We start from the raw sequence: 23,266 nt of genomic DNA, 5'->3' as shown, positions 1-23,266 counted from the left end.
CTTGTTAGATAAGACACTGTGTTATAGCACGCTTCCATCACTTCCTCACAGACTACCCTGTAATAACAGTTATTGTTCCACATTAAAACATTGGCCAAAGCCCTTTGACAACATTCCCCACTCTTCTTTGTCATTATGTGTGCTGCCTTGCCAGTGAAGCCAGTTGAAAAGCTATAAGTGTATTTGCAGTTTTGTTCTTCGAAGAATCCAGACAATCTTTTATGGTCGCATTTTAGTATGAGAGCACTGTGTACATATCACTTTTTATTTCGGTAGGTAATTGTTTTCCTTTCAGTGTTATTTTCTCTGGTACAGTGTTTACATTTTTTTGTATCTAAAGGAGTCCACTTGAAATACATTCAACTGTAGGGAGGTCAACTATGACAGCATTGTAAACCTCATTTACCACAATCTTTAAGTCATTGTCTTTGTGCTCATATTTTCAGGCTCAGATCACCAGACAATACAGGTATTGTAAAAGCATTAAGCTGGAGAAGCAGTGGGCCCTGAGAGACACACACACACACACACACATTTGATAGGGTGCTCCCTCCAGGTTTCATAAGGACCTGTGAGTCATCTGATTCGGGGAACAGGGTTCACCAGCTCCCTAAGAGGATCCTTCTCTTTCCTGCTTACTCACGGCTCTTTCAAGCCTAGATGAGGCTCTAGACCGAGCAGCATGAAACCATTCGCGACTCTTTCCCATGTCTTCAAACTGTCTAAAGCTCCTGTCTTCAGAGGTCTTGGAATGGAGACAGAGTATGGGATTCATCATGGTGTAGGTTGGGCACTTTATGGTGTATGGATCATCTGTGTTCTCTGAGAAATAGAAGATTTTTTTTCTATTCTTATTTTATTGATGTATGAGTTAAGGTTCTCCTAAAGATAAGACACATTTTAAATGTATGCTTCGCTGCTCTGGGATCTGATTTTCCTTTATTCCCTGCTTCTAACTGAGGAAAGTCTTTCTGAGGGCTTCAGAATGTAAGAGTGTTATTCTCATATCTGTAAGGAATAGGATCAAATAAAGAACATGCAGTATGAAACACCTGTGCAATGTTGTACTTTCAACAAAACATTTCTCAGTTTTTCTTCTCCGGAGTGAGTCAATCCCTCCTGACCTTTAGCTGGAGGCCTCAGGGGTCTCCGGCAAACAAGAGCGAGCAAAAGATGGATGACCTCGTCCTGCTGATTTCATGAAACACATACCATCCGTCTTTTCAGTCACCCCACATGTTTTTAATCTGGCCATCCATTCTACATGCCTCCATGGTTTATAGCTGTGAGCCAGGCCCAGGCTGGCTAGCACCATAGAGGATTTGCCTGAGCCTTTACTTGTGGTCTTTAAATGATGTGTGGGTGTACATGTTACTCGCGTGGGAAAGTGAAACATATGTTCTCTCAACTACATGTGCTCAGGTAAAGAGTCTTTATAGTGGTGTAAGTGGAACTAGGTTTGCACTTGATGGTGTGTGTGCATGCCAATGAGTGCACCGTAAATCCTTTACAGGTTTTCTTATCTATATGATGTTTGCTGAAGAGATCAGGCACCTGTAGGAGAGCAAATGTGACCTACACTTCCGTTTCCTACACAGCTGTGGAAGGGGGATCTCTGACGTGTGAAGAGTTGACGTGCTTAGGTCCACAGTTGGCTAGGGAATACCAGGTCTTTAATGATTTCAACCTTAGAAACTAGGGTAGAGTAATGTATTTCACCTTTGTTTTTTTTCTCAAAACACTATGAAATCTGAAAGTCACAATGAGACCCACTTGCCCTGGGATAGTAGAGGCTAAATCAGATGAGATTTTTTATGTCTTGAATCAATCATTGTTTAGCCCTAGGAGCATTAATTACCAAAAGCTTTCCATTTTCTTTTTCATGTTTTCTCACTCTTACCACAGCGTTTTCCTTTCTGACTCCTTCTGTTTTCTATTTCATCACACCTTTTAATGCTTTCAATTCATATGGCATTGTTTTTCGCCTGATCCTTTTGCAAGGCTTAAACTGAATGACATCTTCGAAACGTTATTGCCCTATTATTATGTAAGTGCTTAAGTACACATTTTTAAACAGTTACTTTTTCCTCGCTTTAATAAAAGCAGCCTGTTAAATCTAAGAGAAATCTTGAACGATCCGATGGACTGTTGTCAAAGACCAGTCCCGCTTCATCACACGGCAGTTGGAGACTGCCCTCTCAACCCTGTCTCCGCTCAGCTCTTAATTATGCACGTCTCTCAGCGGCACACAGACTGTCCCAACTGTTGGGTTCCAGCAAGACTTTTCCCATTGACGAGTAGACAAGAGACTGTTTTATAGGTCTGTCAGTGTTAATAGCAGGCGTTGATTTAGTCTGAAATGAGGATGATTGTGTACGAGCCAAGATAACGTTATTCAGTGTTCTGTGAAACGGCCAAGAGATTACTTATCCAGTGGCACTCATCATCTTGACGTACCTGTGGGTGTGTATGGAATTTCAAATATCAAAAGCATCAAACAGGAGTCTGCTGGGCCTAGAGTATGAAGCTGAACCTCCCCATCCATTGGCTTTTCACTTTCTAATATTTAAACCAATGGGGAGACTACAAAGAACACAATGAGAAAAACATTCACAGTTGGAGATGTTGTCCATTTACATTACTGACGTAACTTCTGTAGCCTACATCCATCCATTTCCTTCCAAGAGTTAAACGTACACACATTGACATCGGCAAATGGCGACGTCTTTCTGAACATGTCAGGAAGAAGAAGAAAGTCTCTCTCCTCCTCCGTGTCCTTCTCCTGTGAAGCGGGCCCCTAACGACAGAAACAGAAGCTGCTCTGGTGGAGTCATTAAGCCCAGGATCCCCATGAACCCCCCAGTCCACACTGATACAAACCACTGGAGTCTCCTGTCTGCTCTGGTTAGGTATGGTTTCAACTCCACAACGCTTCAGGGAGACTTCTACTGTTGATGCTTGGCTGGGCCTCAGCAGAACTATATCTTGGAGGTGAATATCACTGTGAAAATGGGGTCAGACTGTAAATTGAAGAAACTCTTGAAGACGTATTACTTGAACAGATTTAGATTATATCGCTCTTATCCTGGGAAATGTATTAATCTCTTAACGTCTTTATGTAAAATCAGGAGTCATGGATCATGTTTTGGTTCAAATCCAGTTCGCAGAAAGTTTATCCTTCACCATGCTGCCAGATTGTATTTCTAAGGATCTGATTATCTTGTTGTCATTTCTACTTAGGTAATTGTATGGGAGCCATATCATTTTCCATCCAGATTATGGAGATTATGGTTATGTTGGCCGTAAAACAAAGCATACAGACCAATTTCAAAAAGTATATTTCCATCCTGCCATAACAGAAACAATGTTTGCTCTCATACTGTTGTTGGAACACTTTTTTATCAGGAACTGTATAGCTGCAGGAATTATCCCAGCCATTGACTTCTAAATGATGACGTCATACATACAGACAATGAGATAATGACTGTCACCCTATTAAACCAGAATAACATAAAACAACAAATAAAACTGGACACAGCTTGGGAAAACTGGACAGTGTTGTGCGATGTCATTATAAACATGACCTGTCTGGAGTCCAACTGAGGGACAGACCATGTGGTGCACGGTGTCCTATGACCCAGACTGTTGCCTGGAAACGTTGAGTGTTTGCTTATGTTTTTTTGTCCTTCTCCCACTTCCTTTCCCCTCCAGCCCATCCTCCTCATTTAGTGAGAAAGAACTGCCTTTGAAGACTGACAGAATGTCATAAAGTTGCCCCCTCTTAACAGCCTGTAAATTGTACAGTTAGTAAAATACACCTTTATAGAAAATTGCTGTCTGAGTGTTTTAGCTGGCAGTACAGTGGCATGGGAAATGTGGTAGGTAGCTAGGTGACTAATGGGGGCATGTCACCCAGCCCTGTGAGAGTCCATCTAAGACCACCACTGTTAAGGGCATAATGCTCCTTGAGGTCCTCTTCCTTCAGGTCCCAGTTTACTGCAATCCAAAAATGCAGAACCACACCACAGGATACATTCATAATGTTAAATAATACATTATGTATTATAAGTTGAAACATGCTTTCCATATAAACACAACATGTGAAGTCCACCAAGCTACTGTACTGGTCTGTGCCTACCATAGCATTTTTCTGCTAATTAATGGTCCCTCCTCTGTATTTCCCTTTCATTAGTTGCTATCAGTGAAAAGTACAGGAGAGTTAAGGAATCTAGTGGAACACTGTCTGGAAAGAGCTTCAGCTCCCTGGGACATGTGTCTGGCTCAGAGCCCCGCTCCAAACTACTTACTGATTCCACTATTCTAATGACCAAACCAAATCACTGCACAGGAAATGCAATAATTGGTGGCAGGTAAACATGAGGTAAGATTTTACTTAAGGACAGTGCAGGCTTTTCCATTTGGACATGGCTCTCGGGGCCACTCCGTAGGAACTTCCTTTTCGACTTCGACAAGCTTTGGTCTGCATCTTTTTATTTTACACAATCTATAATCTATCAATGTCCAAATCTAAAACTATCGGTGAACATCAAACACAAAGCTCTCATTAATATCAGTATTTATCAGTGAGGTTAGGGATATAAATAACAGCATGCATCAAAAGAGCTGTGGTTTCTCTCTGTCACTTCCCCTGTGTGTAAGACTGGCCCCCTACCCAGCTCTAGATGTAGACATCTCTGGGAGAAACCCTCTGGTTCTAGCACAAGCATTTTGCTACACTCGCATTAACATCTGCTAACCATGTGTATGTGACCAATAACATTTGATTTGGTGTCCATTTGAACTCCAGTTCTGTTGTTATGCCAGCGGGTGAGTGGCATCCGTCCACTCCTCCTGCTGTGCATACCGCGCCTTTTAATTTACATGATGAGGTAAGTTAATGAGGGTCGTGTGGAAAACCATCAGACTAAGAACTGTCCAGGACCGTTTAGTAGAGTCACGCTGACCAGGTATTTTTAGTATGTTTCCACAGTTCCTAGAAATGCCAGTCTACCAACCAGCCTTTTCAACCAAGGGGATGAAATGAATGACTTCATCAATCCCAGAAAACCCATGAGAAAACCTCATGTCCTTTTACTGATGACCAATAATTGATGAGTAGACACAATGATTGCACGATGCAAATATAATGAAATAGACTTTCATTTCATAAGAACCCTATCTATAAAGTTGTTTATGAATGTAAATGACTAATGTGAAGACTACTGCCATTCCATTTCCAAGATTGTGCAGGCCTGCTATAATGTGATTGAGAAGATAGGGTTAAATGTCTCATACAGGATCCCTGATGATGATGCAGCGTCAGTCAACATTAATCTCTATTAAGGGTTAATGTTTGGTTTCACCGTGATTTAGTGGATGATGAAGAGTGAGTGACAGCATGATGACAAGTGGATGAGTTGTATAAATACAACCATTTTATTTGTCTTTGATCTAATGTTCCTATAATTACATTTTCTGATCTTAATGATATTGTGTCTATGAATTTTTTTTTTTTTATAGTGGATTTGAAAGTTAATTTATCTTGTTTAAAGACACAGTGAGTCTCTTAAATTCTCATTAGGTAAAGGAACAAACTCGTTCAATTGGATTCAGCTGTTGTAAAATTTCACACTAATGCCGCACTGTGCTCAGGTGCTAAGTGACGGGTCTAAGGTGTCAACATTGCAGGCTAGTCTGGTGGTGAGAGGGATGTTAGTAGAATGGGATTCACATGATTAGACCGATGAGGGGCTATTCTGTTCTGACTCACCTTCTCGCAAATGGTGAATCAATGTATGAATGTATCCACTCCATTTGTTGAATAATGTCAAAAAATGTCAAGTTGAATGTTGTCCTACTCGTATATAGTAGCAACAGAATACTAGATTGTTAAGTACTTACGTTTACATTCATCATTATAATCAGAGAATTTTTTGTTTATGGTCTCAAACTGGTTTTGAATGTACAAAAAATAAAATTCCTGACCTTTACCAGAGCTCGCACTCAGCCAGAGAAAATTAGCAATGTCACATCTGGTGGCTTATCCATTGAAAAAGTGTCATACTACAAATACCTAGGTATATGGTTGGATGACTATGGATAATCTTGTGACAAAGCTTAAATTGAAATTGGGTTTTTATTTTCGTAATAAGGCTTGCTTTCCGCTTATGGCTAGAAATAAGCTTGTTCAGGCCACTTTTCTCTCTGTAATTGATTATGGTGACTTGTTGTATATGCATGCAGCCTCCTCCGTCTTACAGAGACTGGACTCTCGCTTTATTACAAATGCCAAGTCACCATTGCACCTTGTACCAAATGGTAGGTTGGACCTCACTTTATATGCGCAGAAGGCTGCATTTGTATGTGTTCATCTACAAAGCCCTTTTGGATACACTCCCTCTTTACCTCTGTAGTCTGGTCTCCTTCACCACAAGCAGTTACCATACCTGGTCTGCTAGGTTATTGCTACTTAAAGTCCTCAGGACATTCACAGTATTAGTCAAGACTTCCTTCTCGTCTTGTGCACCAGAGGCATGGAGGCATGGAAAATTCTACAATCCATGCTTCATCTAGATATGTTAGTGCTACTGAATGAATTTTAAATATTGATGGGAGACTCTGTTACAGAGGAGTGTAAATGCTTTTTTTAGGCTGGATCATGTTGTTGTATTGTATTGTTGTATGTTTTAATTCTGGAATGTATTGATTGTTGCTGTCTTCTTGGCCAGGTCTCCCTTGAAAAATAGACTCAGGGTCTCAATGGGCTTTTCCTGGTTAAATAAAGGTTACATCATTTTTAAAAATTTTATAATCACAGAATTCTTAGTTAACCTCAACCTCTGTTCAGAATCTAAGCAGTGAGTCATGGAAGATTTTCCATCACCCGGTCTGTCACATATTCTCTCCTAACTAGCTAGATGTGTGACCGCTATGACCTCATGTTGTTGGGCTACACATGTTTATAGCTTTTAGTGCTATCGTAAGTCAGTATATTGCTGTTGGCATGCCATTACGGAAAATCACAAAGACACTGTTTATCAACAGATCGAAGTCTGGATAAATTAATACCAATAATAGAGGGCATGAATCTGTGTGTTTACTGTCCTAACATGGTGTCGTTCATGATAACTGTTTTCATGGCCTCTAATCTAAACTGTTGATGGGAGCAGCTTCAGAGAAATGTTACTGTGTGTTGATGTTGCACAACAAAAGACAATCACACATGGGATGAAGCCATTGTAATTACCAATTCACATTAGATGCTATTGCTGGCATTTCAACTTGAAACCATTAATATAATCGTTTAGGAATGGGTGTGTTGTGTTCTTGTCTGTGTTGGAAGGTCTTTGACTCTCTCTTTCTCACTATAGTTACCACAGTATCCTACTCTCTTTCTCACTATAGTTACCACAGTATCCTACTCTCTTTCTCACTATAGTTACCACAGTAACCTACTCTCTTTCTCACTATAGTTACCACAGTATCCTACTTTCTTTCTCACTATAGTTACCACAGTATCCTACTCTCTTTCTCACTATAGTTACCACAGTATCCTACTCTCTTTCTCACTATAGTTACCACAGTATCCTACTCTCTTTCTCACTATAGTTACCACAGTATCCTACTCTCTTTCTCACTATAGTTACCACAGTATCCTACTCTCTTTCTCACTATAGTTACCACAGTATCCTACTCTCTTTTTGTATAGTTGAATACTGATATAAGCCTACTCCAATATGAAGGGTAGGAAATACCAGACCATCCATCGCATGTACATTAGGTGGTTAAAGATGGAATCCGCAGTATGGGGAAACAGCTCCACTGGCCGCCCCAGCACAGTTGTTTTTGTTGACAAACTGAGGAGCTTCGCGCAGCATGGTTAAAACAAAAAAAAGTTTGTTGTTTGCAGTAACTTCTTTGTTATTGTAATATCCCAAATGGATGGGGTAGTTTCACCATTAACCTTTATCACTTGTGGGAATTGGACTATATGGATAGGGCTAAAATGAAATATTCATTACAGAATAAATATGAACCATATACATAACCATGGTAGCAATTGAAATGGAATAGCATGTTTGTATTTGTTTAAAAAAAAAAAAAGATATATAAAAAAAAAAAAAGGAATAGTTAGGAAATTATGGGAAAATTATTAGACTAAAGGTGAGGACACAACAGTTGACCGGACAAGACTCAATCCAAACATTACACTGTTGATTTTATGCACATTTTACATTTACTGTACTTCTCACCGTGCTTGTCTATAACAACATCTGAAAATACTCTGGATACATTCAGTAACATGATAAGAATATTCCTGAAAAATGTGGGGTAGGTGCAACATAAGACATCAAAATGACACGGGTTTGAGTCAGAGGACTAACTGGTGTCTCCAAGTGGCCACACACCTCTCCAAAGTGTACACAGTTCCCAAGTCATTTCAATGCGCTTTCATGACTTAAAAAAGAGTCTTCAACTATAAGGTGCTTTCTTTTTTCTCTCCTAGCTGTGAGGTTGAGGAACTAGATCAAGCACATTACTGTTGTTGCTGTCATCTGGGTCAGGTGGGCCTCATTTAAAAGCTTGTTCTATTGCCAACATGACTAGCTAAGTTATAAAATATGATCTTACAGTTTTACGCTTTCACAATGCAATTCAGGGAAACAGATCATTTTGGTGCGCATAGAAAGGGGTCAAGAGTGTTGAGATCAATTTTCTTCACAATAGACAAACATGTTCAGAACAACCGAGAGTATGACTCCGTGTCATCTTGTAACTGTACATCAAACACAGAGATCATAAAGGTTGACACTGATGGAAATGTGAACTGCACACTTGGACTCACAGGTGATTGGCTTGCTTGTATGACATCAAAGCAGCACTTATTATCATCCTCAACGTCTCATCTTTCAAAATACAGAGTCTCTGTAGAGAGCTCTGACGTCATGTATAGAATAGCTCTGACGTCATGTATAGCATGTTACTGTAAAGATACTGGGTTCCAATTTAGGCGTTTATCAGTGCCCAAATCTGCCATTTTCAACCCGTAGACTGATAGAAGTGTAAAGGGCAACGGATTCCAGCTTTAACTAGGTTCCATGTCCACTTAAAATGATGACCCATCTGACTGATTCTCCCTTATGTCTAGACCTGGGTATCCTCATCTATAGACACAGAGGTACAGCAGAAGGTTACAGTAAGCCCCCTACCTTCCCAGAAGCAGCAGCAGAGAGTGGGCTCAGTCGTACTTGTGGTCTCCAGTCTTCACGCTCTCAGCTGGCTTCCTGTGAATAGCACAGATCCGACCCCTGGGCTCTGCACTGAGCTATATAAGAGAGAGAGCAGCAAGACAGTCAGCACAGACACAGCACCCTGCATACAGGGAGGAGAGAGACTACTGAACACTACTATACAGAGATACTCACAGGGTAAGACTGAGATCCATAGCCACCTTCTCTTTCCCTCTCGTTCCCTGTTGGCCCATCTTTGAACTTTACTATTAACGTTGTTCTTTCAACAGACAGATTTTTTACAGACGATTTGGGGGTGCTGAAGCGAGTTCAGCTTCTGTTCTTTGAGTGTTGCTTTATTGATGATATAAAATTGTTCAATAGATGCACATTTGTGAGTTCAGACATTTCATAAAATAATGGAAGACATTCTCGTTAGTCTGTGTGAACTTGAAAGAAAGTTTGACGTATTGAAAGACAATAGGTTTCAGCTTGCATGTGTGTAGCTATGAGGCTATGAGTGTTTGTGTGTGATTGTGCAAGGAGGTAGCCTATTCATGGAAATAAGTAAAAGTGTGCGTGGCTTTTCATGGGATATCATTTGTATATGTAAGTGTGCTTGTGTGCGTGTGTTTTCTATTTGGCTTGTGTAGCCCTGTGCTTGGTGAATGGATGCAGAAACGTTTTAGTGTTCCCTTGACACCAAGTGATGGCTAGGACAGATGTGTCATTTGAGAGGGGTTCTGCACATCCATAATGTTCTTTCATTCTGTATGTTTCTGCACCCGCCTCTAGTGTCCCTCCTAGAGACCTGAGTGAGAAGGATAAAAAATAGGGATTGTTTTATTTGATAAATGTGTCATTCTGCTTGGGGTATTTAACCACCAATATACTGTATGTTTTTTAAAAATCTCCTCAGTGAAAATATGCATTTAATAACTGTGACTGGGTTGTAGATCAGTGGAGGCTGGTGGGAGGAGTTATAGGAGGACCGTCTCATTGTAATGGCTGGAATGCCATTAATAGAACAGAGTCAAACGTAGTTTCCATATGTTTGATACCTTTCCATTTATTCCATTCCAGCCATTACAATGAGCCCATCCTCTTATAGCTCCTCCTTCCAGCCTCCTTTGGTGGAGGTCCTCTACTTGATATGTTTGAGATATTTAAAATACCTAATATTCCATCCATGGAATCATATGCAATAGAAAATAAAATTATTAAATTTAATACTGTGTAACACAAAGTTACACTTTACTGTTTTTGTTTGTGATAATCTGTCAGCAATGATTCTGGCTAAGTATTTACATTTTCCCTCTATAGGAGTTGCTGGAGGTGTTGGTGGACTATTCTGGCGTGTGAAGGTCATTACCACAAGGTCACAGGTCACAGGTCAGAGGCAACAGCAGCGTTCCAGGATGTGCTGCCTGTCAACATGGGCTCTCCTCCTAGCTCTGGGAGTCACCACTACGGCACAAGGTTGGTCTTCATTAGCAGTTACTATTTACATTCTTACTGTCCCCAATACACACACACACATCCCTAACATGCACACAAGAACACACACACAGCTCGGTTTGGGAATTGTAACTATTATTTCAACTGGAAAACTTTTACATTTTTTTCAACATGTGTCAAAACGTAAACCAGGATGATATCCTGTATGTGGAAATTCGATTATCATTGATCATTTCATTACGTGTTCTCAACTTGCCTACCTGGTTAAATAAAGGTGAAATAAAATAAATAAATACAGTTGAGAGTATTATCTCATGTGAATTTGAGAAGTCAGAACAGAGGTCTCCTTTGGACATTGACAGCAGCCTGGTGATCTTCTGACTCTGCAGAAGCCTGTGCTCCATATTCTCCCAAACCATTAGTAAACAGAGGCATATTGTTGCATGTCCCCATTACTGATTCTGCTCCACATCCTTAAGTAGGCGGGATATGTATAAGCACCAGGCTAAGGAGACACCTGTCTGCAATTGGCCACACAAGTACGTGCCAGTAGCATGTTTATACTGAGCCCCTATGTGAACTCAGAACGATTATAGCGTTTGGTGGGTACTGTAAATGCAATGGTCTGGGAAATGTCCAAATGTGCATTATGTAACACTGTACACTACAAAAGTCAGTCTGTAAATTACACAGCAATGAGAATGAATAATGAGTATCAATCTCTTGGGATCAGTGACATTAGTACAAAGCAGTTGATTGTTTGCAGCTGAGAGTAACGATGGGACATAAATGGAAAAGAAATCAACTCTAGTAGCCTTTTCACTGTTGGTCCACAACATATTTCCTTGACCACTTTGAAATGCCATTGGCACATTCATGTGTTGGAGCAATTCATTATATTTCCAAAGTACACAGGGCAAATCACCAGAAAGAGATTAGAGTGTGGCATAACATGAAGAGAAAGTCAAAGTCGTAATATATTGTTCCATGACTCAGAGTATAGTTGAAAAGTTGAACGATTTGAAAGATACAGATTCTTTCCCATTGCTTTACGGGTGGCCAGACTACTCTAGGAAGAAATAGCCAGAGGTTTGGTCTGTCTGGTCTGAGGTTTGGCCAGTCCGGTCAGCATTAAGGCATTGGTCAGTGATGTCACAACAGGTCAATCATGAGTCATCGTGAGGTGTGTGTGATGTTTTACAGGAACATGGAGGAGAGACAGTTTGAGAGTTGCGAGACAAAACAACCCTGCAGTCTACCACTCTGAAGGTAACATCCCAAAATACATCTCTTTACACAATTGTCACTACTGTGGCATTAAGTCCAGCTTGTGGCTTTCAGTCTGGTTAATGTCTATGTAATAATATGGTATGAAGAAGTATAACTTTCAGAATTACAGCCCAATGGCACCAGTTATGTTTACAGCAGCAGCGAAAAGAGCTAAACAATGTAATGCCATTGTTTTATGGCCAAAGAGGAAACACTGTAACATTCTGAAGTAGTATTCATTGTGCGACATTCTGTGTCCAGATAACTATGAGTGGACCACTTGGTTCAACGTGGACCACCCTGGAGGTCGAGGAGACTATGAGCAGTTGGATGCTATCCGTTTCTACTACCGTGCGCGGGTGTGTGACGTCCCCCGGGCCCTGGAGGCTCGCACCACTGACTGGATCCCCGCTCGCAACACAGGGGAGAAGATCCACGCAGATCCTACCCTGGGCTTCTGGTGCGCCAACGCTGAGCAGGCCCCTGGCCGCAACTGCTCCAACTACGCTGTGCGCTTCCTGTGCCCTAAAGGTCAGTCTGGTATGTGTGGCTGGAAGCCTTACTTTAAATACAGTTGAGAAGTAGCTACTGTATTACGTCAAATAAAACATTTCTATCTACTGCAATTATATCTGTCTTTTGTAATGGAGTGAAAACCTGTTTTCAATCAGGCAACACTGGGTCAGAAGTCTCTCAGGATGCCTGGGGTCCTTGGTCAGACTGGAGCCATTGCTCTGCCAAGTGTGGTCAGGTGGCAATGCAGGTGCGCTCCAGGAAATGCCAGTCCCAGCCTAAGCAGTGGGATAAGCAGTGCAGCGGACCTACAGTGGAGGGTAGAGCCTGCAAAGGACCTGAATGCCCTGGGACTGGTGAGTCGCTCTCAGCATCTCCATTACAGCTATTAAATATGATGGAAACTTCTGTAATGTCACAGTACCATAAGCATTTTGTTCTAGAAATCTAAACCAATGTACAAAGTCACTGTCTGACATGCTAAACTGTATTGCTGCTTTTGTTCCAGGTTGCACACTGCACTGTGAGATGGGTAGGGTGAATGCGGAGTGTGACGCTTGTATGTGTCAGGACCACATTGTACTGGGCTCTGTCCGCGGTGCTGGAGGTCTCCCTGCCCCAGGGGCCACCATCCTCCGCTTCGGCCCCAGCTCCAAACTCCTCACCGTCACTGACCACAATGGACACTTCCGCATCCCAGGGATCTGTCCCGACGGCAACGCCACACTGACCGTCCAGCTGCGGAACCACGCCCCTCACACTGTCACTGTGACCCACAGCACCGAACACACCTCTGTCCTCAGTATCATGCTGAAAAGAGCAGGTAAAATGGCCACAAAAAAAGAAATTAAAGCTGACATTGTTACATTTCTCTGTTTTACATTGGTCTCAGACACTGTAATGTGATCCCTCAGAGAAGCTCCATGTGGTGAAGAACCCTGAGAACAAGGCCAGAAGAGAGGGCCAGACAGCTGCTCTCTGCTGCAAAGTGGGTGGATCACCAGAGCCAGAAGAGTACCAGTGGTAAGCCAATGGATCTGTAATGACAGCTTGAAAAATGTTATATATATATACCATATCAAAATCAAACAGTTTTTGCTGGGTATAGTGTTCAACAGTCTTCTGTGACTCGGTAGGTTTCACAACGGCAGCCTGCTGGACAGGAAGCAGCTGAACTATGACAGCACGCTGGTCTTAAGAAACCTGAGCATGGAGCAGACTGGGGAGTACTACTGCAGAGCCAGCAACCAGGCTGGGGCCATCAAGTCCAAACCTGCCATAGTCACAGTCTTAGGTCTGATCACAAAGCACCACAGTTGATATTCACACATTCATATTTACTATGTGAACAGCCATTAGCATGACATCAGTCAATGATCAGAGGGAGAATGAAAGGGTATTGATTTTCTCATAAAATAACTGATTGTAAATCTTTTAATGTGTTGGTCTGTTTTCTACCCCTTTCTCCTCACAGGTAAAGATCAACCTTCATGTAACCCAAAACCCGGATCCTACCTTATTCGCTTACCTCATGACTGCTATCAAAACAGCACCGACTCACTCTATTACGACGTAGGAAAGTGCCACTCAGGGACTTGTGCAGGACAGCTGGACAATGGAATCAGGTGCAAAGACTCAGTGGCATACTGCTGTGGGGTGGCAAAGATGGAGAAGAAACAACTGAAATGCCAGGGCTATGAGCTCCCCACGATGGTGGTGGCCGAATGTGGCTGCCAGAAGTGTGTGGAGACCAAAGTCATTGTGCGTGGGCGGGCTGTGGCTGCAGACACTGGGGAGCCCATGAGATTTGGTCACGTCTATATCAATGGAGCCAGAGTCAGCCGCACAGGCTACAAAGGCACCTTCTCCATCCAGGTCCCCCATGACACTGAGAGGCTGGTGATGACCTTTGTGGACAACATGGATAAGTTCGTCAACACCACCAAGGTTCTTCCATTCAACACCAAAGGGGGCGCCGTCTACCATGAGATCAAGCTTTTGAGGAAGAAAGAACCAGTGACCATCAGCTCAACAGAGCTCAACACTCTTCAGCTGGGAGAGGTGGAGGGCCAGGATCCTATTGCTGAGATCCAGATCCCACCCAACTCTTTCTACAAGCAGAGTGGAGAAGTATTTGTGGGTAATGTGAAGGCTAGCATCACTTTTCTGGACGCTAGAGACGTGTCCACAGCAGCAGCCGCACAGAGTGACCTCAACTTCGTAGGAGATGAGGGTGACACCTTGCCCCTGAGAACCTACGGTATGTTCTCAGTCGACTTCAGGGACGAGGAGGCCGGAGAACCACTGAACGCCGGAGAGGTGAAGGTGAAAATGGATTCAACACAGGTGAAAATGCCTGAGCACCTGGACACCATGAAGCTGTGGTCCTTGAACCCCGATACAGGCATGTGGGAGGAGGAGGGGATCTTCCAGATGGAGAAGAAGCAACGTGGTAAAAGGGAAGAGAGGACCTTCCTCATTGGGAACATGGAGATCAGAGAGAGGAGGCTGTTTAACCTGGACGTCCCAGAGAACAGGAGGTGTTACATCAAGGTGCGAGGCTTCCGCAGCGATCGCTTCATGGCCAGCGAGCAGGTAGAGGGAGTGGTGGTGACCCTGATCAACATGGAGCCCACTGCAGGTTACTCCTCCAACCCTCGTGCCTGGGGACGCTTTGACAGCGTCATCACTGGCCCCAATGGTGCCTGTCTGCCTGCCTTCTGCGACGACCAGAAAGCTGACGCATATTCTGCCCACGTCATGGCCAACATGGGAGGAGAAGAACTCGAGGCAGTCCCATCTGCTCCCAAGTTTAACCCCAACATCATTGGAGTCCCTCAGCCATACCTGGGCAAGCTGAACTACAGACGGTCAGACCACAATGACCCCAGGTTAAAGAAGACAGCCTTCAGCATCAATGTGGCCAAGCCCAGCCCAAACACAGCTGAAGAGCTCAACGGACCGGTGTACTCATTTGACCAACTGAAAGAGTGTGAGGAAGCCCCATTTACTGCAGGTCACTTCCGCTTCACCAGAGTGGAGGGAGATCGCTACGACTACAACACAGTGCCTTTCAACGAAGACGATCCTATGAGCTGGACAGAAGACTACCTGAGCTGGTGGCCCAAGCCCATGGAGTACCGAGCCTGCTATGTCAAGGTCAAGATCAATGGTCCCCATGAGATCAACATGCGCTCCCGAAACCAGGGCGGCACTCACCCCAAGACCGTTGGCCAACTGTATGGCCTCCGCGACACCCGCAGCATCCGCGACATGGTCCAGTCCACCGTCTCTGCTGTGTGCCTGGAGTTCAAGTGCAGCGGCATGCTCTACGACCAGGACCGAGTGGACCGCACTCTGGTGAAGGTGATCCCTCAGGGCAGCTGTAAGAGGGACAACGTTAACTCCATGCTTCAGGAGTACCTGATTAATCACCTGCCTCTAGCCGTCAACAACGACACCAATGAGTTCACAATGCTGGCACCACTGGACCCTCTGGGCCACAACTATGGCATCTACACAGTGACAGACCAGGACCCCCGCACAGCTAAAGAGATAGCACTGGGACGCTGCTTTGATGGCACCTCTGACGGCACTTCCCGTGTCATGAAGAGCAACGAAGGAGTGGCACTTACCTTTACCTGTGGCAACCGTGAGGTGACCCGTCAAAGCGTGTTCCAGGCTCTGCAGAACTCCCCCGGGCAGTCTCTGGCGAGCGCAGTGAGGGATGGCCGAGGCAGGAAGCAGAGAGCAGGAGCCAACGCACTCCGCAACAGCCGTAGACGCAGTACTCGGAATCCCACCGCCACACGCACCTCAGGCTAAAGCACAGCACTACAGATCAGGGTCTCCACATCACAATCACATCAGACATGTTGGCAAATCACTAAAGAAAGTGGGTATTGGTGATGGGATTCAAATGTATATATTTTAGCCCTTTAGTAAAGATACACAGGTTTTTTGTCTTCATAATGTACGGTTTGTAATAACATTTGATTTGTTACTGAAATATGTTTATCAATTGTAAGGCCCATAACCATAATTTCATAACTGAACAAATATTTTGTTATCTATAACACAGGTATCGCCCAGGGAACATTGAGATTTTAATGTTACTGCAAATACTGTATTTTCTTAAACTGTGGTGTGATTAATATTTACTACTTGAAATTGTAAATAATGGGATATTTATTACACATGCCATTCAAGAATGTAACCTGTGATGAAGACACCACGCCCCAAATAAAACAAGAACAACCTGAGAACATGTTGGATTGCTGATTCCTCTTTGTTGGCACATTCACAACACAGCTGACACCATTGTGAAGCGCACACTACAGACAAGCTACTTCTAATTCACGAAAGCCACAACGGTCAGTGAATTCAGGTTAAAAAAAAAAGTTGAGAAATTGGATCATTTAGACCAGTGATTTTATTAAATTAGATGCATATAAAACACTGAAGAGCTGGTCATCTTTTGTGGTATATTGTACACCATTTCCAATTTCCTTAACAATTTGAAAACTACCAACTGTTAGAAAATAGGATCAAACATGTCCCTTTCTACCAGTATGAAGACACTAAGGTCAGCCCATAAGCCCCCTCGTCTCACTTGATACAAGCCTGCAGAAGCAATGTTAAGGAGACCAGTTGTGTGAGAACATGCCAGATCACAATTTTATCTGCATTAGTAATTGATGAGCAAATTCCCTGTTTGTCATGCACACGAATTAACTAAAATCACTCTTGCTTCAACTGTTCAAGGATATTCAAGAGATGTATCCAGAGATGGCCATGAGGTTTGAGTCACATCTATTGTAAAATTAATTCGGCTTGGGCGGTAAACCATATACTTTTGAAATACAGACAGTATGATTTTCAATACATCTTAGACATGCCAAATAAATTATCTCCAGCTATACATTTGGTTTGCTAACTTACAAGATCAAGCTTCTTGGTTACAGCAGAGACAATCAAGTCCCTCCTGGATAAATCCCTGCCGCTTAAAATGTATTTTGAGCGTACAGGACCAGTATGATGGTATGAAAATCTAGATACCGCCCAACTCTAAAATGCATTACACTTGTCTATCCGTTTTTACAGTGAATGCATAAGCCCCCTGTAAAATCAACTACTAAACATGTAGTGTCAGTTTCAAAGCATGAACGCAACTTTCGATGGATAAAGATAACATGTGTATTTGGCAACCAACGTTATAGATACTATATACTTTCCTGTAAGAAACCCATCAACAGGTAAAGTGAAATACCTATATTTATAGACATTCTGGGTGAAATGATTTGCATAGAACCTAATTTGTTTAGATGTCACTGCAGTAGCAACTGGAATTTGACATGAGCATATAATTTCTCTAAATCAAAAACATGCTCTACAAATCACATACAGCTTGTAAAGTATTTTTCACTGTGTTTTGTATCTTTATGAAGTTTGGAGGCTGAATGAGAGAAAAGGCAATTTCATAATGTAATAACAGAAGTGTTGGTACTGGATGCTCCCTGTATAGTCCCTTGGATCATTGAAGCAAAATGAAAGGGCGACACATTGTTCAGGTTTTTCCAGGATGACACTGGATAGCATGAGAAGTACAGCTGCATTTCTGAGGGTTAAAGGGTGAAAGGGCAGTGGGGATATAGCTGTCGTCACATGAAGTCATCATAGTCTTGGGTGTAGCCACCATCGAATTCTCCATAGTCTGCAAGGTCATCTTTCCCCTTGGCTTTCATACCGCCACCAAGTACAACTCCTTTCTTCTTCTTTTTGCCTTTGATTGCCTGTGGAACCAAAACAAAACTTAAATCATTGCTAAACAAACAAACACTTGGTGTTCTTCAAAGTGAATTGAGTGAATATTCATGTAAATGGGGAAACCAGGGTGTAAGTTAGTTCCTTGAGCAGAGTCCAATGAAATGCAATATGGAGGTACTGGTAGAGGGCTCCCTCCACTGAACGTAAGGAGAACTACAATTCATGAAGAAAACTCCAGAAGGATGACATCATTTTTGTTCAGCATGAATAAGACGGTCAACAACTTACTTTTTCTTGCTTCTGTTTTTCATTAAGTAGCACTGTCAGGGAAGAGCTGATTTTCTTTAAGTCTTCAACTTCCACTGTGTAGAAACAGAACATTTAGTTTAGACACGTTAATACGTTATCACAACGGTTGAGCCTGAATGTTAGTGAACTCCAAATATGTCAAGTCAAACCATTGTTGAATGGCTTATGTATATAAACATATCTCGACATGAGGTATTTATGACATGTAGTTTGGCATTTGTTTTAAGGTAATAAGTACACAAACCTAAAACACACTAAATAATAAAGCATGTTTCATGTATCAAAATTCATGAAGGATGTTGAACTCACATGAAATACAAAGCTCCCGAAACAACGACTCCAAGAAGCTTGAATAATGCACAGATTTTTCATACTGTAATATCTTCACTTTCAGCAGCTTTTCAAACTCTGTGAAGTCCTCTTTAGAAGATGGGCACATGGCTTCAATTCCAGAAACATTGTTTGTGGTACTACACCCTGAAATTCCTGAAATGACAAGGACAAAAACTAATGAGAACACACAATAACAGTATGGCTGGCTAGTGGGTTAAACCTGACAGGATATTCCAGGACCTTACCAAACGCCTCTTTTGCCAGCTCCAAGTCTGCTTCCTCCTGCATCTTCTGGACTTCCAACTTTTCTGCTAGCTGTTGTTCGGGTGTAAGCTCTTCCTCTTCATCCAACTATCAACAAGAAAAAAGTAAAGGATTCACAAGAGAGAAAAGATTCAGAACTGTAAGGTTAATCCAACATTTCCAAAACTCACATTCTTTTTCAGCTCTTGTTGCTTCTTCCTTAGCCGGTTTTCTTTCTCCTTTATTTTTTCGGCCAGTTTTTTCTTCTCAGACACTTTGGCCTCTGAAATAAAAAAGCAACGTTACAGCAAACCTCTGGAACAGAAACCACCATCAAATCAAGTTGAAAGTACACATATTTTCAGCCAGTACCCAATAATAAAAAGACATGGCAGCAGCCAGTATGATGCAAGAAAATGTTTGTGATTTATTCACAAAAATATATACAGTTATGTGCAGTAGAGGTCGACCTATTTTGATTTTTCAACGCCGATACCGATTATTGGAGGACAAAAAAAACAATACCGATTAATTGGCCAATTTTTAAAAATGTATTTGTAATAATAACAATTAAATCAATACTGAATGAACACTTATTTTAACTTAATATAATACATCAATAAAATCTATTTAGCCTCAAATAAATAATGAAACATGTTCAATTTGGTTTAAATAATGCAAAAACAAAGTGTTGGAGAAGAAAGTAAAAGTGCAATATGTGCCATGTAAGAAAGCTAACGTTTAAGTTCCTTGCTCAGAACATGAGAACATATGAAAGCTGGTGGTTCCTTTTAACATGAGTCTTCAATATTCCCAGGTAAGAAGTTTTAGGTTGTAGTTATTATAAGACTATTTCTCTCTATACCATTTGTATTTCATATACCTTTGACTATTGGATGTTCTTATAGGCACTTTAGTATTGACAGTGTAACAGTATAGCTTCCATCCCTCTCCTCGCCGCTACCTGGGCTCGAACCAGGAACACATCGACAACAGCCACCCTCGAAGCAGCGTTACCCATGCAGAGCAAGGGGAACAACTACTTCAAGTCTCAGAGCGAGTGACGTTTGAAACGCTATTAGCGCGCACCCCGCTAACTAGCTAGCCATTTCACATCGGTTACAGCAGCCTAATCTCAGGAGTTGATAGGCTTGAATTCATAAACAGCAGAGCTGCTGGGAAAACGCACGAAAGTGCTGTTGTTTGAATGAATGCTTACGAGCCTGCTGGTGCCCACCATCGCTCAGTCAGATTGCTCTATCAAATCATAGACTTAATTATAACATAATAACACACAGAAATACGAGCCTTAGGTCATTAATATGGTTGAATCCGAAAACTATCATCTCAAAAACAAAACATTTATTCTTTCAGTGAAATACGGAACCGTTCCGTATTTTATCTAACGGGTGGCATCCATCAGTCTAAATATTCCTGTTACATTGCACAACCTTCAATGTTATGTCATAATTACGTAAAATTGTGGCAAATTAGTTCACAATGAGCCAGGCGGCCCAAACTGTTGCATATACCCTGACTCTGCGTGCAATGAACGCAAGAGAAGTGACACAATTTCACCTGGTTAATATTGCCTGCTAACCTGGATTTCTTTTAGCTAAATATGCAGGTTTAAAAAATATATACTTCTGTGTATTGATTTTAAGAAAGGCATTGATGTTTATGGTTAGGTACACGTTGGAGCAAAGGCAGTCCTTTTCGCGAATGCGCACTGCACCGATTATATGCAACGCAGGACACGCTAGATAAACTAGTAATATCATCAACCATGTGTAGTTATAACTAGTGATTATGATTGATTGATTGTTTTTTATAAGATAAGTTTAATGCTAGCTAGCAACTTACCTTGGCTTCTTACTGCATTCGCGTAACAGGCGGGCTCCTTGTGAGGCAGGTGGTTAGAGCGTTGGAGTAGTTAACCGTAAGGTTGCAAGATTGAATCCCTGAGCTGACAAGGTAAAAATCTGTCGTTCTGCCCCTGAACAAGGCAGTTAACCCACCGTTCCTAGGCCGTCATTGAAAATAAGAATGTGTTCCTAACTGACTTGCCTAGTTAAATAAAGGTGTATTTTTTTTAACCAATTTCCGATTGTTATGAAAACTTGAAATCGACCCTAATTAATCGGCCATTCCAATTAATCGGTCGACCTCTAATGTGCAGATCAACATATTATATGACAACAGGCTGCAGCCACTACTTTCTCAAACCATTGGTTGTAAATTGTTTATTTCTGCACCTGACTTCTTTGCCTCTGCTTTCTTCTCTTCCTCTTCATCATCCCAGTTATCCTGCAGAGGGAGAACAGACAGGAATGAGTCAAATGATGTGACGAGAGGTAGTTAACTACTGGGTAGTTAAGTGGTTGGTTCTGGGACTTGTCTAGAGTAGGTCTTGACTTAATTTTCAAGGAAATAAACAAGATCTGAGGTTGAGACCAACTGCATTATCAAACATCAGAAGACAAGTCAGAACCAGTCACAGCCACATTATCACAAAATGTGGTTATGTAAAGCATTTCAACCAATATTTGGCAAATGTTTCATATCCACTGAGGCCCTAATAAGGGAATAAGACAAGTACCTAGCCCAAGTCTTATCCCAAAAAAACACAGAACGTTTCTCTCGGTCTTAACTGACTTGCCTAGTTAAAAAATAAAAACAACAACTGTGGGCGTACTGTACTGATCAAGTGTTGTTTTAGGGACATGAATACACCATATGACTTGTTTTAGGGACATGAATACACCATATGACTTGAACACTACCTATACTCGACAGAATCCATGGTCAACAATTGTAACAGCTTTACTAGCTTTTTCCACAGCTGTATGATCCCACAGTAACGCTATACATTCAGATGACTTTCTAGATATGCATGGTGAAAATGAGTCAACGGGATAAGTCTGTTGAAGATTCTCGAAAACACACTTTACCTTTATCATATGTCATAGTTGGAAGCATCTAGTAGTAAGGCTCAATTCAGTCATAATATCATAATATCATCAGGGAAGATTGACAACGTTAGCCAGCTAACTTACATTCAAGTGCATATTTATCAAATGTATAACAAAGCCTTGAACTGACTTCAATGACCAATCGCTGTCAGATTATGATTAATGTTTATTTTAAAGCTAGCCAGTCAGCAAGTTAGGTCTGAACTAATGTGATAAGTTAGCTGCTAACCTAAAAAGCTAGTTCAGTAGCTAACGTTAGCTAGCTTCTAACTACACCCCCCAAAAAGGAACTAACGTAGATCAATTCAAAAACAAGTGTCAGAGAATGAGTCTATGCTCAGCTCGAACCAAGAGACACACACCAACAGTTTTCACATGTGCGGCCTCACAGCTTGTACAAGATCGAGCTAGCTAAGATATATCGGTTAACGCTAACTAGCTAGAAACGTGGATAATGCTATGCTAGTTGGCGGCTAGCTAGCTAATGACCACAAACTAACTAGCAAGGCGTGTTGTGTTACACACAACTAATGGGTTAATTATGACCTGAAATATGGCCTTTATCATGTAACTAGCTAGCTAGTTAGTTAGTTGTCTGGTTACCTTCACATCTTCATCTTCGTCTTCGCCTTCCCATTTGTCCAGCACTACCGCCTTTTTGATCGGCGCGACGTCCGTCTCGAAGTTGTCAGCGTCTATAAATACACATTGTAATGGTAACTAACAGTTATCTTAAACGTTCAAAAACGATAAACGAGCTATTATCAATCACAATGTTACACATCTTTCCCAAAACCCTAAATATAGCTGTCACAAGATATAATTTCTAACTTTCTTCTCACCCCAATCGTCGGCATCCGCCATCTTGGCTGTGTGTGTGTGCGGGTTTGACAGAACTCTGAACTGAAAGCAGCAAAGCAGATGGAGAAAGTAGACGAGGCTTTACCGCTCTGCAAAGCTAGGAGTTGCTGCTCTCTTTAAAAAAAAATTAAAGAAAGGAAAGCCCCTTCATGGAAAAGTATGCCTTTTGAGTAAAAAAAAAAAAAAAAAATCGCACTGTCCCTCAATCTTACATTTTAATATTTAATTAAAGGCATAATATGTAACTTCAACACCATGACCCTGACACTTTGTTTAGGAAATTTAGGCGAAGCTGAGATGATTGACAGCTCC

At 41.8% G+C, this 23,266-nt stretch overlaps 2 protein-coding genes across 2 annotated transcripts; one reads left to right on the top strand and one right to left on the bottom strand.

Moving 5' to 3' along the window:
- The first annotated feature begins 10,648 nt into the window (after positions 1–10,648).
- On the top strand, positions 10,649–16,435 carry LOC120025317 (cartilage intermediate layer protein 1-like). Its single transcript, XM_038969814.1, has 8 exons — positions 10,649–10,709; positions 11,892–11,957; positions 12,219–12,488; positions 12,629–12,826; positions 12,979–13,293; positions 13,385–13,493; positions 13,607–13,764; positions 13,945–16,435. Exons 1-8 carry the CDS (start codon positions 10,649–10,651, stop codon positions 16,293–16,295), a joined length of 3,528 nt encoding a protein of 1,175 aa, XP_038825742.1. The 3' UTR covers positions 16,296–16,435.
- Positions 16,436–16,884: 449 nt separating this feature from the next.
- LOC120025151 (eukaryotic translation initiation factor 3 subunit J-A-like) lies at positions 16,885–23,057 on the bottom strand. Its single transcript, XM_038969606.1, has 8 exons — positions 22,936–23,057; positions 22,697–22,788; positions 21,377–21,428; positions 19,313–19,404; positions 19,124–19,229; positions 18,855–19,031; positions 18,525–18,598; positions 16,885–18,262 (listed from the first exon to the last, which is right to left on the bottom strand). The coding sequence occupies exons 1-8, from the start codon at positions 22,955–22,957 to the stop codon at positions 18,131–18,133; spliced, it is 747 nt and encodes a 248-aa protein (XP_038825534.1). The 5' UTR covers positions 22,958–23,057; the 3' UTR covers positions 16,885–18,130.
- Positions 23,058–23,266: the final 209 nt, after the last annotated feature.

This window comes from Salvelinus namaycush, chromosome 30, assembly GCF_016432855.1.
Source record: "Salvelinus namaycush isolate Seneca chromosome 30, SaNama_1.0, whole genome shotgun sequence".
In the NCBI taxonomy this organism is placed as follows: domain Eukaryota; kingdom Metazoa; phylum Chordata; class Actinopteri; order Salmoniformes; family Salmonidae; genus Salvelinus; species Salvelinus namaycush.
The sequence above is the reverse complement of the archived record's forward strand: the minus strand, read 5'-3'. Positions and strand labels throughout refer to the sequence as shown.